The following is an 18,209-nucleotide window of genomic DNA, read 5'->3' as shown; positions in this document are numbered from 1 at the left end:
ACATTTTGGTAAGGTAGAAGTCATCTTCAGCTAAGACAATTTAATTTTTCTAACAACTGTTGTGAAGACAGTAAAGGTAAATGGTTTAAGAGAAAGCTTGATAACTATATGAATGATAAGAGCTTTCATTAAGATTTTTATTTCATTCGTTAATTTATTTTCTAATCTAGTCATTTCACAGTTTTAGTTTAGTTCAGAGGATGAAACAGCTAAGATGGACCAATATGCCCCTTGTTTTGCCTAAACATTATGTTAGGTTACATAAAGTAGAGAAACTTCACTTTCTTTTGAAGTGCCCCTGGTTGTTTTAAATAAAATTACTTATTTTCTTCTTCTTAAGGTTTTTTAATTTGACAACTTTTAAGAATGATCTCTAAATTAATGAAGAACCTGAAAGACAGCAGCAACAACAATCAAAAATACTTTTCATTTCACATAAAAAGCCATAAATGAAAGTATGCTTTTCAATTCTTTTAAAATTTCTAATACAAAAATACTGGTCTGCTAAAACTGTGTCCTTATTACGGCCTGAAACTATTCGTACAGAGTAGAGTAAAGTTGGCTGAATTAGTTTCCTGAGCAGATGGTGACTAAATGTCTATAATAAAGAACTGCAGCAAAACCCGAAGCACTTTTGTTTTTCGTTTAATTATTTTGAAACAGTCTTGGAGGACTAAATTACACTAATGAGTTTCATTTTCATAATAACTTCTAGTCTTTTAACTTTGAAAAGAAAGACTCGACAGGTTTCTGAAAGTAACATCATGATTTCATGTTTTATTATACAATAATCATATCACAAAAATGTTTACACTTCACACGGAAAAAATTGGATATAATTGCTCTTTGACACTTTATTTTAGTATTGATATTTTCTTTTAAACCAGTGAAATTATTTATAAAAGGATGTAAGATGCATCATAAAGGTTTAGCTCAGCAATAAAAATGGGATATATGGTACTTAATGTTATATATTTTAAAGTTTACCAAACTAAATATATGGCGTAATAAATTTATGGTACTAAATTTGCTTATCACAATGTTAAACATTTCTCCAACTTACACACTCATAAACTTATGGCTTTACAACGCTAAAATATTGTATTCGATACTTGTGGTAGAGACAATTTGTAGTTTTGCGCTTAATAAAAAATAGAAAAACTCATAAAATACCAAATTTTATTAGGTGTATAATAGCTGTTACCATTCGAGAATGAAACCCCTCGGTTCAGCAATACATCTGAGGCTTGTGATTCGATACCCGCAGTGGGCACGGCAGAGGTATCTGTGTGATTATTTAAAAAACAAGTGAAAACAAGTACTGTACAACTAGTGTGCTCCATTAACCCTTCTTTTATTTTGAAAGTGTTTAAAGAAAAAATATACGTAGAAGGAAACCAGGGGTATGAGTAAAAATTACTGCTTCCAATGTTTATTATTTCCATTGTGATAATTAATTAAAACATAGCAACGTTAACTGCCAATATTTTACAAAAAGTCAAGTTTTCACTCTTAGCTAAGAAAATCCAAGGATCATCCCTCACTCCCTTGTGCAGAGTTAATACGAATAGTCATACTAAAATTTACCTGCAGTAATTATCGAAGATTAATGCTTCCATATTGAAATATTTTAAGTCCAAACAACACCTATCCCCTTATACTTAAGCAATTCGGAACTTCATTTGTTCTTCCGTTTCTTTGTTGTTAAGCACAAAATTACACTATCTGTGTTATGCTCACCGCGAATATTAAAACCTGGCTTTTAGCGTTATAAGCCTTCAGAATTACTGCTACACCGCTGGGGAATTCATTCGTACTAAATAACAAACACAGTTGGCTGAGGATATTTCCACCTTGCAAGAATTTATATATAATTGTATATATACATAGGAAAATGTCAAAAATTTGGATTACCTACAACCTGTCAGAAAGAGAGGTAAGAAATAAACTGGGATTTTACTCTACAAAGTGATTGACATTTTAACTTTTGACAATTCGGTCAACTTTTCTTTTCGTAAAATGAATATATTATAAAACTTTTATAGACGCACTGCCATCTATGGTCAAGTTTAGTTGTTACGTAATCGTGATAGGTATTCACTTTTTAAATTTTTGTTAGGATATTTTTCTTGAAATACCAGATATCAATACACAGAGTAACATTTATATAGAGCTAGAGGTTTAGAAATACGGCAGAACAGAGCTACAACACCGAAGCGAGTCATGAAGTACGAGCAGAATTTACAAAATTTGCCTTTGTACAAGTAATTCTTTGTATTTTGTGGAAGAACGCACAAAAAGAACTTTTTTTTTTATATAATAGAAAATGCGCACTGGAGTATCACAGCCGCCACTCTTCACTAAACATTGTTCTTTTGCTTCTGGTTTTACTTTTATACGAAAATAAATATTAATCATTAGTTTATCATTTGCCATATTTTATTTAAAGTTTGGTTTGTTTTGAATTTCGCGCAAAACTACGCAAGTGCTATTTGCACTACCTGTCCCTAAATTAAGAGTGAAAAATTAAAGAGAAGGCAACTAATCATCACCACCCACCGCCAACTCTTGTGCTACTATTTTACCAACAAATAGTGAGATTGATCGTCACATTATAGCGCCCCAAGGGCTGAAAGGGCAAGCATGTTTGATGGAACAGGGATTTGAACACGCGACCCTCAGATTGCGAGTCGAGTGCCCTATCCACCTGACCATGCTGGGCCTTTTATTTAAATCAAAGTCATGTAGCACATCGCTTTGCTTATGGTACAGAATTAAGCTGAAAGTATGCACTTCCTTTTTTGTTGAATATAGGATACTGCAGTCTCAGCTGATCAGGACAAGAATTACTACAATTTTATTTGTCCTAAGACAATAGTATTAGGCCCATTGTTGTGATGTTTACATAAAATTAAAGTGTATTTTCTGAAAAATATGGCCACTTTTTTCATAAAAAATAAACCTAACGGATGTTGTGCGATTATTTATTTGTTTAAATTCATTCTTCTATTTCGTTAAGAATAAAACACTGAATACTTTAACAGCACAAGATTTACACAACTACAACACGAACATCAATACTCATTATTTGGATATTAATATCTTAATATTACTTCCTGTACTAATTAACATAATAAATGTTAATTCTATGTTAATACGAAATTCAGTTTTACAGGTTACCGCTAAGGTGTAAATGAAGAAAATGAAATCTTAATACTATTTAATTATTTTAGTAACAGATATAAAATAACATTTAAGTTATGACAGAAAAAAACAACCAAGATAAAGACATAGATAAATCACAATACAAATACTCAAAATTTGCTTTCTGAAAATTTTTTAGTTCACCCTAATAAAAGTAACAACCTCGGAAACGTGCGTGGCTCAGGTGGTTTAAGTGCAATTGTTTTCATCTGCCATATTTTTAATTAATTATCCTTAAACGAGATATTTATTTAATTGGATTTAACACTTTCTCTACAAAGCGAGTATATCAACCAACGAAAAAAAAACTTTCATTTTTCAGTATTCAAAGTTATATTACACTGGAGTAATCCAACGGGGAATTCAAAGATTGCATTTAGTTGTTATGCTTTGTATTAGTTTTTTTTTTAAACTTTGCGTTTCTAAATCTAACGTATTCAGCTAAGTTTTATACCATAATCATCAGTAGCAAAAACATCATGTAATTTATAAAAAATGATACAAAGAAAATCATATAAACACAAACAAAACAAAGACGTAAGAACAATCCTTGTTACTTTAGCATACTTGTTCACTCGCTTAAGCTATCTTATAAATGGACAAAACACTTATAAATACGGTGTTTAACGAGTTTGAAGATCAAACCATAATTAATATTATCGACACATAAAGACATTAGCTTCGCAAATGACTGAAGCTAACAGTTGACGTAGGTACTCAATCAAACGTACATAACAGAAAGACGTTTTCTCTTCGGAATAAAAATAACACTTACTGTATATTAACATTTTGACAATACAGAAGTCCTCTCACATCACACTACTGCAGAGATTCCTATTATTAAACTAATCTATGAATCTGACACGTGATTAAGAATATTCCAGGAATTCACTTGATATATGTCTTTCAGGTTATAAACAGTGTATCTTCTTTTTGGCAGTTTAAAACATTTATTCGAAATATTTAGTAAACCATATAATTAATTACCTAAACGAGTATTAATACTGCAGCGTGGCTAAAGTAATGTCCTACTCGGTACCTGAACCTTTGGCTTTGGTTGTCACTATTATTCACATCAACTTACAAACTAGTCGTGCCACTGCAGTTCTTATTCTACTCAGATAAATTTCTTTGCTTTGCTATCATACATTTATTAAATATCTTAAGCTGTTTCCCTGATATCCTGAAACCAGCGTAAATTTTCGAAACAAACCCGCGTTGGGTAGGATACTAAAAGGTAGGACTTTCTAAAAAACGTTGTTGAACATACATATATTTCTGCCATGTACGTTTGTCACAGTAATTTGTAGCAGACGAGACAGAACAGCAGTAAGAAAACTAAATGATAATTAATCTCAATTACACGAGGAGTTGAATTACAAGCGTCATTTTCACAAAAACACATGTGTCCGGAATAGTCCGACTCACTCATGCACACGTGATCCACAAGAAACAGGTTGATTTGAAGTCTGGCTGTACATGTTCTCTGGATGACTTCGTAAGCTGTAACATATCAAGACATTAAAATACCACCATTCACGCAATAGAGAATAAAACATTAATCAATGTCATAATAGATTTGCTGTTTATACAATCACGTGTTACTATTGTAAACAGAAAAATAAAAATTTTCCCAACGAAAACAAAACTGGTTCTTTATATCATATTTTATTTAATCTTACCAGCAAATTTCAGTTGACTGTGATGTTCCCTAAAGTGAGATGATACGTTTTCCGTTCTACAGTAGGTGCTGTAACTGATAAACCTGTGGTGTGTTGCTATTTCAAAAACGATCTTAAAATATATTTAAAAAACTATGTTGGACAAAATTGAAAGTTAAATGATAATAAAAATATGTCGTTTAATAAACTTGTAATCGTGAAAAATAACAACAAACATACACGGTTCAATACGTTTACAGTCGTGAAAAATAATAATAAACATACATTGTAATAAGTTTGTACTTGTGTGGTCAGTAGGTCGAGCATGGGAAGGTACCCTACGGCAGAGCTTCAAGTTCCATCGACGGTGTTACAGCCAGCCCGTCCGAACGAACGCGCCACCCAACCGAGGTTATAAGACGCAGGAGCCTTGCGCTCCTGGTAGGGCCACCCATGACGGCAAGGTCGAGGATGAGGTTCCTGACAAAAAACGATCCAACCCCAAGTCCCCAACGGCCAATCCTGACGGAAGAAGGGCCATAGCTGGAATCCTCAACGACAGGAAGGGAGGACGAGGGCTACAGCAGTTCATCAAGTTCCAATCGTCTTGGTTTCCTTACCACTGGACTCAACTTGTTGACTGTCAAGAACCGTGTGTCTGGTGGTGTTCAACATCAAACACACGTTAAATTAACTCACGCACAGGTGTCTTCCAAGTTTAACATAAAACCTCTCCTTCCCTCTGAACTGACCTGCCCTCACTGCCAGAAGACCTGTGCAGCAAGGATTGGCTTCAATAGCCATCTCCGGACCCATGTATGAACTTGGAGGACCATCATCTTCGATCTCGAAGGATCGCCACGACGACGACGACTCGTAAGCGCTTGACTTCATCTGTTGTAGCAATCTAACTATAAATGTTTAACAATTCAAACAGTTTTGTCAGTTTTGATTCCCTTCTTTCGCTGGTATATGATTCATCATTACAATACAATATATATGAAAGTTCATGTGTTCCGTTTGTCCTACATATACAACATTATGACAACACGTATTTCATCTCACCTATCGTTCTGCTATACCTTTTTCCAGGGGGTGGCAACCTCCTCACTAAAGCCTACAGGAGATTTTCTATCCAAATCTCGATGCGCGGATCCATTAAAGATCAGTAGTGAGCACGTGGAATAATGTAATGTAGAATGAAAATAAAGTTATTTGACTAAGTTCAAATCTACTTAAATAATGTTGTTACTGAGCCTATACAGAAATGTCGGAACATTCTGTAGACAATGAGCTCCCCCTCACACTCCTCATTTATCAGTATTAGGAATGTTACTGAGCATTAAGTTGGAGTTGAATCCACCCCCACACCAATAGTTTTATTTATTATTCTCAGAGTTGTCAATGGTATTTGACGGAAGAAAGTGTTACAAGTCAAGTGTCATTCAAGGAGGAATCCTTCTATTTTACTGCAAGCAATATTTTCCTACGATTAAGAGAAAATTTATGATTAGTATAAAGTGCTATAAAAGTAGAAGATTTTATTGCCTCCCCCTTCCAAAGTAAAACTCATGGTTTCGCCCCTGCTTTCACTCCCTCTCTAATTGGTACACCTCTCTGTATGTTGTATAGAACTATTGAAAGTAAAGTAAGTCTACCTTAGTCTATTTGCATTTTATTACCCCATCAATTCCATTTCCTTCCTTTCTCCTCGTGAAGTCTTCGTTAAAAAAACACTTTCTTAGTACGTTTAAAAAGTCATTCGTATTACACCTACCCTTCTTGTTCCCTACCACCTTATCTAACACGTCTACCATTACGAAAAAAATGTATCAATTTTTATACCATATTCTGTTCACGCTACGTTAACGTACGTAATACACCAGTTCTCGTCATATCACTGTACGTTTACAATAATTTTCTCGTTTCCGTTCGTTCTAATTACTAAGTCTTCATACAGAGCTGCTGGGTTTATCCGCTGCACTTACTCAATATCTCCCTACGTTTAATGAATACAGAATTGACATCGTCAATGTCAGACGCTCACAAGTTTCGATTGTGGCTTTCGGCATAAGATGTTTATTGATTAACGTTTCTTTACGACACTTGTTGAAGGAACTGATATTAAATGACAATTATACAGGCAACTACTAGTAATGCAAAACGTACACTCTGGGTGTTTATCTATCGATCGAAAAACATATAGGGCATTGATTTGTTTGTTTCTTTCAGAGCAATGCCAGATTGGGTTATCTGAAGAATTGAACCCCAGATTTTAATGTCAAAGTCTATAAGCTTCCCGCTGTCCTACCGAGTGACAGAAGGCACTGAATAGCGAACATATATATGTAATAAAATAGTAAAATTATCATAAATATATGAGTACGTTATAATAAGTGTTAAAACAGAAAAGTTTTAAAACATATACCGTATTGCAGGATGGAAGAGAACGGGAAGAACTTACAAACTAATGGATCGTTTAACTGATCTAATAAAACATGCACAGAGATACAGACATATCGCTGAAATTAAAAGAAAAAATTACAAGTTAACGTAACAGGAAATAGACCAGAATTGAAGAAGAAAGAACGTCCAGGATGTGGACTACGTGGAATAGAAAGAACAATCATGGAGGCTATAAAACAATAAAAGGGCACAGAAGAAACAAAAAGACAAATTTAGGCGTAGCTTTTAAGTAATAATGCCCCACTGATTAGCAGAAAATCTTACACTACGTAACAGGACTTAATGTGTTCAATCTGGCAGCATGGTGGAGTTGCTTACGAAAGTTTCATAGCTGAAACTATATTTATATCCCCCTCCCCGCCGACGTGTGGTATAGAGAACTGGACTTTGGAGTGTTTGTTTAATGTAGCAGAACATAGCAGAGTGCCATATAAATAATCTTTTCCACATGGATACAAACCGATTTAAAATAAGCATCTAGACAAACACCGAGAACAAGATACATGGTCCATGATTTAATGTGCCCTGCAAGGTGATTAACTGAAATACGTTAAACAGATAGATTAACAGAGCTAAAGTGTATGCAATGTGTGAAAAATTGATAAGAGGAATAGGGCATTTACTTGTAACGAGTGAACTACTGTGTGCGAAACATTCAGCAGTACTTCGTATTACATCTACAAAAAATGTCCAATTTGGCCAAAAGTGTTGTTGGATCACAACAGCCGTACACAACTTCTGTGAAGAATGCAGAGGTCAGCTACAGAAAAAAAGATTTTGATAAGTATTCCACATTTCAACTTCTAAGGCTACATTTAAGCTGACCAAAGGCGGAAAAATACATTGAAGCTGCATTATAGAAATTGACAAGCATGTGGTCGAACGTGATTGTTGCAATTAAAATTTCTTCTGTCATATTTCTTATAAACACAAATACCAATGTCTAGATGTAACTGAGAGCTTGCGGAACTTTGGCAACTTTAAGCCATTGTTTATAATGTTGCTAATTTAATAATGATATCATACATGACCAGTTCCACTGTTGTGGTTTCTGGGGTCGGAAGGATCTCTTTTCTAGCCTCCATCTTCCCCTTGCAAATGAGGATATTGACCAGAATAGTTTTGAATATGGTTTTAGGAGATCGTTGATGTCTTAAAAGTTCCGCTTCTCGAATTTTGTCATTTCCATGGTGAATACTAAAGGCTTTCTTCTTCAGAATGTTCTACCATGGAAGAATGTGAAGACTTCCTTCTTAGAAATGTTCTATCAGTTGGCTTTTCAACATCTAACAATCTCACTATAGAAATATCCTTCACTGAATAAGGCTCACCATGGCTGATCTGAAAGCTGACAAGCCTATAATACTAAAATCTGTTTTTAAACACTCAGTTATATATAGTATGAAAACTCTGATGGTTACTTTCTGGTTATGATATCCATCAAAGCTCATAGCGAGAGAGTTTATCCCCTCCATCCATGTAGTATATTGTCACATTCCTGCTTTGTTCTTACACATTTTAAGAAGAAAAATCAGTTTCTCTAACTGGATCTTTGCTGCAGTAACTATTTATTATACCATTTATTAAACCTTTCCCTTCTGAGAAGCTTACAGCATAATAAAAGATAGTAGGATAGTTTTGGGCCCTCCTGAAAAGTAGTAGTATACCATCCATCCTCATCCACCCCACTACATGTACTAGAAATAGAGAAAACTAGCTGTAAACTCCAGAATAGCAACTGAGATGATAAAAAATGTGTTTATAATTTATAGCAGTCATTTAAGAATAAAACAGATGACAATGATAAATTTTGTATAAATATTTTCTAATAAAAAACAATTATCTTTAAAGAAGTTTCTAGAATTTAATAGTACCTCTCCAAATAAAACTACCCACAATTAAAGAAATGACCAGTAAACTTGATACTAGTTTCTAAAAATTAAAGCAAACAGAATTTCATTCCCCAAAAATTTATCAAAACTATAGACTTATCTTATTATTATTCATGAAGAAAGGCTTATATGAAACACTTCTAGTATATGTTTGTATTTAACATTCAGTGTGCAAGTCAATGAACACTGAATATGAGGAATTGGGTGAGCTACAGAGGGTTGTTCAGTTTCTGGTAATCAAATTAGAACCCTTTAAAATGTTCTCTGATATACAGAGTTTGATTAATCTCAAAAAAATAAACTTTACTGCCAAAATAATGTATAACCATTAAGATGCAGAGTTTATGGGTTGAATATACTGTATTCCTCTTAAACTAAATAATATAAGTGTTCATATTCTTAGAGGTACTGGACTTAGCCACCTCAAAAAGGCAAGTAAGCTTCACTTAGCCTTCCTTGTCCATCCCTCTCTCAACATAACTTGCAAAAACCATGGAGAAAACTGCTTTATAGAGCTGAAAAACCATATCTTGTATTGCTCAACTTGTGAAGTCATTACCTTGTCTTTGTAAGATTTTGAACTTAGGTATGAATTGTTACTCCCTCATAGTCTGGAAATTTGTGCAGATTTTATCCATACTTGTAGGCAGCATAAATACAGATATCACAAGGGGTTCACACCTCTCTGTGATGATGAGAAAAATATATATGTAAAAACAGCTGGTATGGATAGGGAAAACTCTATGTAGAGGAGCTAACAATGTTTTGACCTTCTTCGGTCATCATCAGGTTTACAAAGAAAGAGGTAACTGACTGATAGCTGACCACATGTTTGAAGGCGGTTGTGTAATTGAGTGTAGGAATGTAGAGGACGCACTTAGATGTTGTGTATATTTATTAATATAGGTATAAAGGTGTTTCTTTGTATTGGTTTATTTTGGGCTTGAGTTGTTGTATAAGTAAGGCTTCTTTAATTTTGCGTTTGTTTATGTTTGTTTCTTTATTTAGTATTTGAGTATTTCTATGGTTATGTTGTGTTTATTTGACTTGCAGTGTTCGAAAACGTGTGAAGGTGACTTTTTGTGTTCTTTGAATCTGGTTTCCATTTTTCTACTTGTTTTTCCAATATAGAAGTCGTGCAGTTATCACATTGTATTTTATAAATAATGTTGGTGTGGTGTTTGTCAGTGTAGTTTTTACATAGTATAGACCTCAGTTTTGTGCCTGGTTTTTGAATAAATTTGGTATTAACTGGAATGTCATATTTTGTTGCTAGTTTTGGCCAAATGTTGGTTATTTATCTGTGAATGTTGGGAATATATGGTATGCAGCCGTACATGGTTTCGTGATTTTTTAAATCGTGGGGTATATTTGTACTTTTGTTAGTTGATTTTGCTTCTTGTGTAGGTGTGTGCATATAATATTTTCTACAGTTTCTGGAGGAAACTTGTTAATGTTGATGAAGTATTGTTTTATTTTGTCTAATTCATAGTTAATTTTATCTGGTGAGAATAGTTTTATGGCTGTGTTTATTTGGTTTCTTATTATGGTGAGTTTTTGTTTGTTTCATGTGTTGAGTCCCAAGGAATATATAGTCCAGTATGGGTGATTTTTCAGTGGATTCCTGTTTTAACTTGTGTATCAGTTCTTGTAATTTTGAGGTTAAGAAATGATATTTGATTGCTTTCTTCCTGTTTACATGTTAAGTTAATGTTGGGATGTCTAGAATTGATGTGATTGAAAAAATGAAGTGTGTGTTCTGTAGATGTGAATCCCGCAATCATGTCGTCTACATCTGTGTACCAGTATAGTGGTAGATATAATGCTGTTCACACCTCTATTCAGAATTTTAAAAAATAAAAGATTAATGGATAGTTTTGTTTGGGAATGAACCCACTAGATGAGGAATAAAAAGAATAAGTTCAAGTTATGTATAATGAATTATCTGTACAAAAGTTTGCTCTTCACTTGTGTAAGGTATTATATAATTTCGTGACTGAAGTCACAACTGGTTTCCTTTAAAACCTTTACTTTACTTCACTAAATATTGCAAATTTCTTAAATGTACACAAAGTGTTCACTTACACAAAGAATAGTTATATTAAATATGTGTTGTTTATGGTGAACAGTATGGCTGATGCAATACAGTCTTGAGACCTTTCTATCATAAGATATTACAGACAATTTTAATACAAATTGTTTATGACAACCAGTACTTTTAAATAAGTGACTAAAGTAACAATTTTTTTCCCTTTCACATTTTAATGCTTGTAATCATCCTATTACCAAATTTCTAAACACATCTTACTTCACTGTCCCTCATATGTGAAGTTAAAGTATTCTTTGTCCCTTTTTTGATCACACTTCCCAAGGACATTAACAGGAACAGATATTGCTAAGAACTTGAGACAAAACTAAGACTAGTGAACTGCTTTCTGTTCAGCAGTAGGACTGATCTTAGGTTGACAGGAAATTTGACACAAGAAAAACCTATCTTTTCCAGATATCACCCAGCTATAGGTTGAAAGCCAAATCCTCTCTCTCCCAGAACAGCATGTTCATAGTATAAATGTACATAGTAATTTTCTCTTGAAATTGAAAACTAAAGCATGAACTTGGAAATTTCTTACGAGTATTATGATCCGTCACTATCTTCACACAACACCCTTCACACTGAAGAAGAGGAGGAAGGTCCCGTTGATGAGCAGTAGCATTGAAGGGGTCTTTACAACGGGAGTCATTCTTGGAATCACACTCGTAACACCAAATCTTGGAAACTGAAAATTAGTATAAATGAGTGGTGTTAAAACATACTATTCTTCATCATGAAAGTACTTCGAGGAATAGGATTTTTATGCAACTGAATTTAATAATACATCATTGAATGGAACACATTAATGTGTGGGTGTGTGTGTGTATATATATATATATAAATAAATAAATACTTTAAAATGTAACAGCTTAAAACTTATATAATTCAGATCAATGTTTTACACTTAAATCACTTTCAACAGCTCATAACTTTTTGGTGTTTCTGTTTTGTTTATTTTTGGATTTCACACTGAGCTACATGAGAGCTATCTATGTTAGCCATCCCGAATTTAGCAGTGTAAGACTATAGAGAAAGCAGCTAACCATCATCACCCACTGCTAACTCTTGGGCTACTCTTTTACCAATGACTAGTGGGATTGACTGCACATAATGATGCCCCCCACAGCTGAAAGGATGGGTATGTTTGGTGCAACAGGAATGGTGTTTCTAACTAAGATTCTGTAAAATTTATATATGACTGGAACTCCTTTAACCTTTGAATTACATCATACGTTTACACCATTTGCTACTGGTTAAAATTTGCTACTGGTATCACATCACATGGTGCAAAAACCTGGCCACAAAGGTTTCCAAAGTCTTCATCCCTGTGTACATAAACACTCTTAAACATCGTGAAAAAGAAACTAAGTATTCTTCTAGTGTATAACCTACATGATATAATTTGTTTGAAATTAAGGAATCAACCAAGAACTAGTATTAATAGCTGCAAAATATGTAGTATTTTTGTTTACATTTTGTTGTACAGGTGATATACTACAACCCCCCCCCAATCCAATGTCTCACAGGTAAGTTTGAGGGCTTATAATGCTACAGTGTATCTCAAACTCTCTCATTCTTAACCTGAAGATGACCTAAGAAGGTCGAAATATTGTTCTCTCCTTAGCAATAAAAGTGTTAATAGCTATAACAACTGTTCCGAGATACATTTTTTTATTTCAAGTGGGTTTCTCATCATTAAGTATAATCCTACAAATTGGGGTTCAATACTCTGTGGACATAATGCAGACAGCTAGTTATGCAGTTATGCACTTAAGCACATACACACACAAAAAAGACATGGACACAGAAGTGCTATGAAGCAAAAGTAGCCCATGGGGGCGTTATATTCGTTGGTAAAAGAGTATCCCAAGAGTTGGCAGCAGGTGGTAATGAGTAGCTTCTTTCCATCTAGTCTTACAATAGAAACGACTAGTTCAGATAGCCCTCATGTAGCTTTGCACGAAATTCAAAAACAAATCAATAAAGATGTTTAACTGATGGTTAAACCTAAATAAGAATAAAATAAAACTTATGAAAGAGACATACAGTCGCCACACCACCTCCTGTCATCTGCAGCCTGACAACATGCTGGTTAGGGTATCGACTCACAACCTTGTGGAATTTAATCCCATCAAGATAATGATCTCCCTTTTAAAAGTAGGGGCATTATAACGTATCGGTCAATCGCACTGTCATTGGTAACTTGCAGCTAAAGAGTCTGCGGTGATGGTGTTGTGTATATACCTTCCCTCTAGTCTATCACTTCAAAATAAGCTTCAAGTAGCTTCGCGCAAAATTCAACAAAACAAACAAACTTTTCGTCCTCGGTTACGTTCATTTTATCCATTCCTTCCTCATTCGTAGTCGTTTAATTTCTGTTTAATTGGTTATGAAACGTAAAGCCAGTCAATATACATATAATTTTTACGACAGTTTATTGTGCAAGTTTACTAATATTAAATTTTCATCCTGAAAAAATATTGAAAATTTACGATATTATACATATATATATTTATTTACTCCAGTTTTCATTATATGGTGCATTATAAATATCACATACAAAATAAAAAGCATCAAAACTGTACATTTCAAGTTTCCATAACCGTATTGGTCTTAACTGGAGAGGTTTCAAAGCACAGTAATATTGATAGCTTCATTGTGGTTCGTGACTTATCACGGACAGTGTGCCCAAACAAACAAACTTTTCGTCCTCGGTTACGTTCATTTTATCCATTCCTTCCTCATTCGTAGTCGTTTAATTTCTGTTTAATTGGTTATCAATATACATATAATTTTTACGACAGTTTATTGTGCAAGTTTACTAATATTAAATTTTCATCCTGAAAAAATATTGAAAATTTACGATATTATACATATATATATTTATTTACTCCAGTTTTCATTATATGGTGCATTATAAATATCACATACAAAATAAAAAGCATCAAAACTGTACATTTCAAGTTTCCATAACCGTATTGGTCTTAACTGGAGAGGTTTCAAAGCACAGTAATATTGATAGCTTCATTGTGGTTCGTGACTTATCACCGACAGTGTGCCCAAAGAAACTACATGTTATTCTTGTTACGGTACTCCATTGTGATGCCCAAACTTCAAGCTCTGATCGATAATTCATTTTTTTAACACTGTAGTTTTATTTGAGATAGATGTGAATTTTCTTGTTATAAACATTATTACTAAAACTCTACAGTTTTTGAAGTAATGTTTCTCTGTTAAGATATGAAGCCATTTATTATATTTTAATACACTTCATGTACTACGTAATTCTTAAACATTTCTCGATACAACCAGTATTATACATTTTGTGTTCTTGGAAAACAATAAATAAAACATCTATGTTCATCACGACGCGAACAACTAATGTGAAGACATGTTATTGTTTAGACATTATACACACACACCGCTAACAATATAAACAGCTTTCTTTAATAAATATCAGTGAAATCTTTACGACGTACAATAGCTTTGAATTCATTTATATATGAGTAAGTTATCTCTACTAATCGAATATAAGTCGTAATCTATAGTGCCTACAAATGCTTTGAGTATAAACGTGTTTTGTTATCGATCTACAAATTAATTCTAAAAGAAGAAGTAAAAGGAGACCCAGTAAAGTGATTTACGAATCTGTAGTTACGGTTTAATTTCCGAGGGCAAAATACTCAGTATTTGCAGTTAACTGAGTGAAAACTGTTTGTCTGTTTTGGAATTTCGCACAAAGCTACACGAGGGCTATCTGTGCTAGCCGTCCCTAATTTAGCAGTGTAAGACTAGAGGGAAGGCAGCTAGTCATCACCACCCACCGCCAACTCTTGGGCTACTCTTTTACCAACGAATAGTGGGATTGACCGTCACATTATACAACCCCACGGCTGGGAGGGCGAGCATGTTTAGCTCGGATAACCCGCGACCCTCGGATTACGAGTCGCACGCCTTACGCGCTTGGCCATGCCAGGCCGAGTGAAAACACTACTAAAAAAGAAACACATTTCCAACGTTAAGTGTCGAATTTCGTATTTCTCGAAACGATATAAAATTATTGGTCACACATTTGTGACCAATTTCCAGGTACATCGAAGAAAGCCAGAAACACCCTTAATTTTGCACCCAGAGCAAGAACAATATCCCGGTCTTATAATAACAATCGCACTAGCAAACAACTGTTTACACATAGTTCTAGGCCCAAGTTTTGTAGTACTAGAAGCATTTGAGAATTCGTGTTATCAGAGCCTCTGTAAGATATACAAAAATATTTCATATAATTCTACGACGTTAGGTGAAAAAATTAATGTCCAAGAATTGTAGTGCATGCAGGTGGATTAAAACCTAAACCACTACTGGTATTTTGTATCACGAAACGTGTAATACAGTGGACATTTGTATCAGCACATAAGTCACACATCTAAACTACTTACATAAACATTCCTCTTCTGCTTTTAATCCACATATGAAAGTTAGGACAACTGTAATAAATAAAACAATCATTCGTTATTCAGTGAGAAATTTTTGTAATAACATAAAAAAAACACTGATGAGCTACATTTTCTGTGTGTGTTGAGACACGCCCAATTTGTCAGTCTGTTTTAACACGTTGATGTTAGTTTAAATAGGAAAAACCTATTCATATCCTTTCACAGTTAATTCATTAGACATTTCATTTCTCATTCTATATCGTGCACTTTAACTTGAAAGGGACAACATTTTAAACTTCAAACTTCCGTTGCAGTGGATAAAAACTGGAAAAAAATTGAATAGTCTTACACAACAACTTGTGACAAGAATTAAACACCTTATTTTCAGTGTCCTTACAAATTACTTAGAAATACACGGATTTTGGTTATTGTATATTTAGCGTTGTAAAACCCCTATATGTTTGTTTTACTACGACACACTGTTGACTAGCCCGCAAGTGTGATGTGCTACACAGAGCCACTCCCAATAAACTCGTCTATTATTTTGAGCTTAGTCGCTACAAGTAGCGCGCTGCTTTTTTCCTAACAGTGCGTTTACAGCATAGGGCAAAATAATTTTTTTTCAGTTATCTTAACAATTATCTTTTTCAGAAACGTATTCACGATATTTGAAAAAAAATACCTGGAATAAAAACAAGAGAGTACAGACCATGATCTGAGAAATCTGCTAATACGAGTGCTTTTCTATATGCTAACGTCTACATAACTCGCAGAAGATGTATCTTTTCCAGGTTAAATAGCATTTCGTGGCATTATCAGCATATTTCTGAAGTAATTTACACCCTAAAGCATGCTTTTGTTACACTTTAAATTTTTCGAAATACCCTTTGGCGCCTAACAAATATAAAATGAATATTATTATTCTACAACCGATGTTTTTCTGTTACCTGTTACGTTTCTTTTGAATTACAGGTTAGGTTTCAGACTTTTAACTCTTGCAAGTGTAATACTGAAAACAGAACGTAACTAATATGAGAATATAAAAACAGCCCATAGTTCATGAAGGGGTAATTATCACACAACCTTCGACGAAACAGCAACAATGTTGTAGCTTCTACTACGAATTACTATACTACTCGGCACTAGGGGGCCTTTTAAAGCATCTCTCATTTGAACAAAGAATTAAAACGAAAAACCAACAACGTCACTTACCCAGTAAAACAGCCCATTTGGTATAACATAAGATATGTGAACTAGTTGTATTATAACTTCTCATCACATAAGACGGACGCTTTGATCCGCTTCTAAAATTTTTTGCCATACATACAAACAAGTCGATTACTCTTGTGATCTCGTACACCACTAACATAAATGCCTGCAGAGCTTGGTATACCTATTCGCTGGGGCTCTCGATCATTCTTTACTGCTGGCGAACAGTCCACTCAACCAGTGTTGTTGATTTCGCAACATGCGTTTGAAGGTGAACAAATGGATTATTAAGCTTAACTGTAATGCCATATACAAATAGAAACAACTGAATATATTTATTTATATTTTTACTTCTAACTTCATTCCTAAAGCCCCTACATCACGATAATAATATAAAATCATTTTCTGTTTTTATACAACAGTTATCTGTGAAGGACGAATACGTTTAGGAAGTCTAAATAAAGATAACGGTGTATTCAAGAGTAGCTACAGGCTGAGAAAGTCACTATGGTGGTTAAGGCAGTCAACTTGTTAAAACAAACACAAACTGTCTCTTTAAGAAATAAAAATTAAAGTATCCCAACACCCATTGGATTTAGTTGTTTTGTTATCCTTTAATAACCTGAGAAGTTGAAGACTAAATACATAATTTTAACGAATCTTCTATAAAATGTTAATAATTACATTTTAATAAACTATAAAGGTTTGGAAAAAAACTCATTCTATTATAACCGTAATTATTGTACTCTTACGTATTTAATAAGTCACATGTATGTAACGTATTTATAGTGTCAAGCAAACCACACGCACTGGGATAATTCAATGCGTGCAAGACAAGTTGTCTCCAACAAGTATTAATGTAACAGTATTCTAGAATATTACAACTAAGGAGTGTACATGAAATATTCGGTTTAATAGTATTCCTGATATAAACAATTCTGATATAGATTATTTTAGGGACAGTTTTTTGTAGTAACTTTGAATAATCCTATTAATTTGAAATTAAACACCCAACTTCAGTATTTTAATTGTTTTAAAAAGTGAATGAGTTGAAATGTTTTTGTGTATTTAGTATGCATGAGTATTTTGCGGTCACTGATAACCGGTTTTCACGGTTTTATACGAACCCTGTATTTGCGAGTTTATACTCTAGTATCTTATTAGAGAATGCAGAAATTGTGCTTATGTGTATTTAGTATGCATGAGTATTTTATGCTCATTGATTACCGTTTTACATGATATTACAGAAACC

The 18,209-nt window shown here is 33.9% G+C and overlaps 1 protein-coding gene across 2 annotated transcripts; it reads right to left on the bottom strand.

The window, feature by feature from the left end:
• Window positions 1-747: 747 nt before the first annotated feature.
• On the bottom strand, window positions 748-17,219 carry LOC143225095 (UPAR/Ly6 domain-containing protein qvr-like). 2 transcript variants are annotated; one of them, XR_013013606.1, is made up of 4 exons: window positions 16,961-17,219; window positions 15,752-15,799; window positions 11,532-12,000; window positions 748-4,707 (listed from the first exon to the last, which is right to left on the bottom strand). XR_013013606.1 is itself a non-coding variant. In XM_076453879.1 (4 exons), exons 1-4 carry the CDS (start codon window positions 17,115-17,117, stop codon window positions 4,499-4,501), a joined length of 561 nt encoding a protein of 186 aa, XP_076309994.1. In that variant the 5' UTR covers window positions 17,118-17,155; the 3' UTR covers window positions 748-4,498. The 2 variants fall into 2 exon arrangements, 1 of the variants encoding a protein (XP_076309994.1); XM_076453879.1 differs by having other exon boundaries at window positions 11,854-12,000; window positions 16,961-17,155.
• Between the last annotated feature and the right edge of the window lie 990 nt (window positions 17,220-18,209).

Source organism: Tachypleus tridentatus, chromosome 9, assembly GCF_004210375.1.
Source record: "Tachypleus tridentatus isolate NWPU-2018 chromosome 9, ASM421037v1, whole genome shotgun sequence".
Taxonomy (NCBI): domain Eukaryota; kingdom Metazoa; phylum Arthropoda; class Merostomata; order Xiphosura; family Limulidae; genus Tachypleus; species Tachypleus tridentatus.
The sequence above is the reverse complement of the archived record's forward strand: the minus strand, read 5'-3'. Positions and strand labels throughout refer to the sequence as shown.

Bases quoted from the DNA above. Each gene is read 5' to 3' on its own strand.
- LOC143225095 (XM_076453879.1), bottom strand. From the start codon at position 17,117: ATGTTAGTGGTGTACGAGATCACAAGAGTAATCGACTTGTTTGTATGT. The intron at 12,001-15,751 runs GTAAGTAGTTTA...ACTAATTTTCAG, and splicing joins AGCAGAAGAGGAATGTTTAT to TTTCCAAGATTTGGTGTTAC. The intron at 4,708-11,853 runs GTAAGAAATTTC...GATATGTTACAG, and splicing joins AGTGACGGATCATAATACTC to CTTACGAAGTCATCCAGAGA.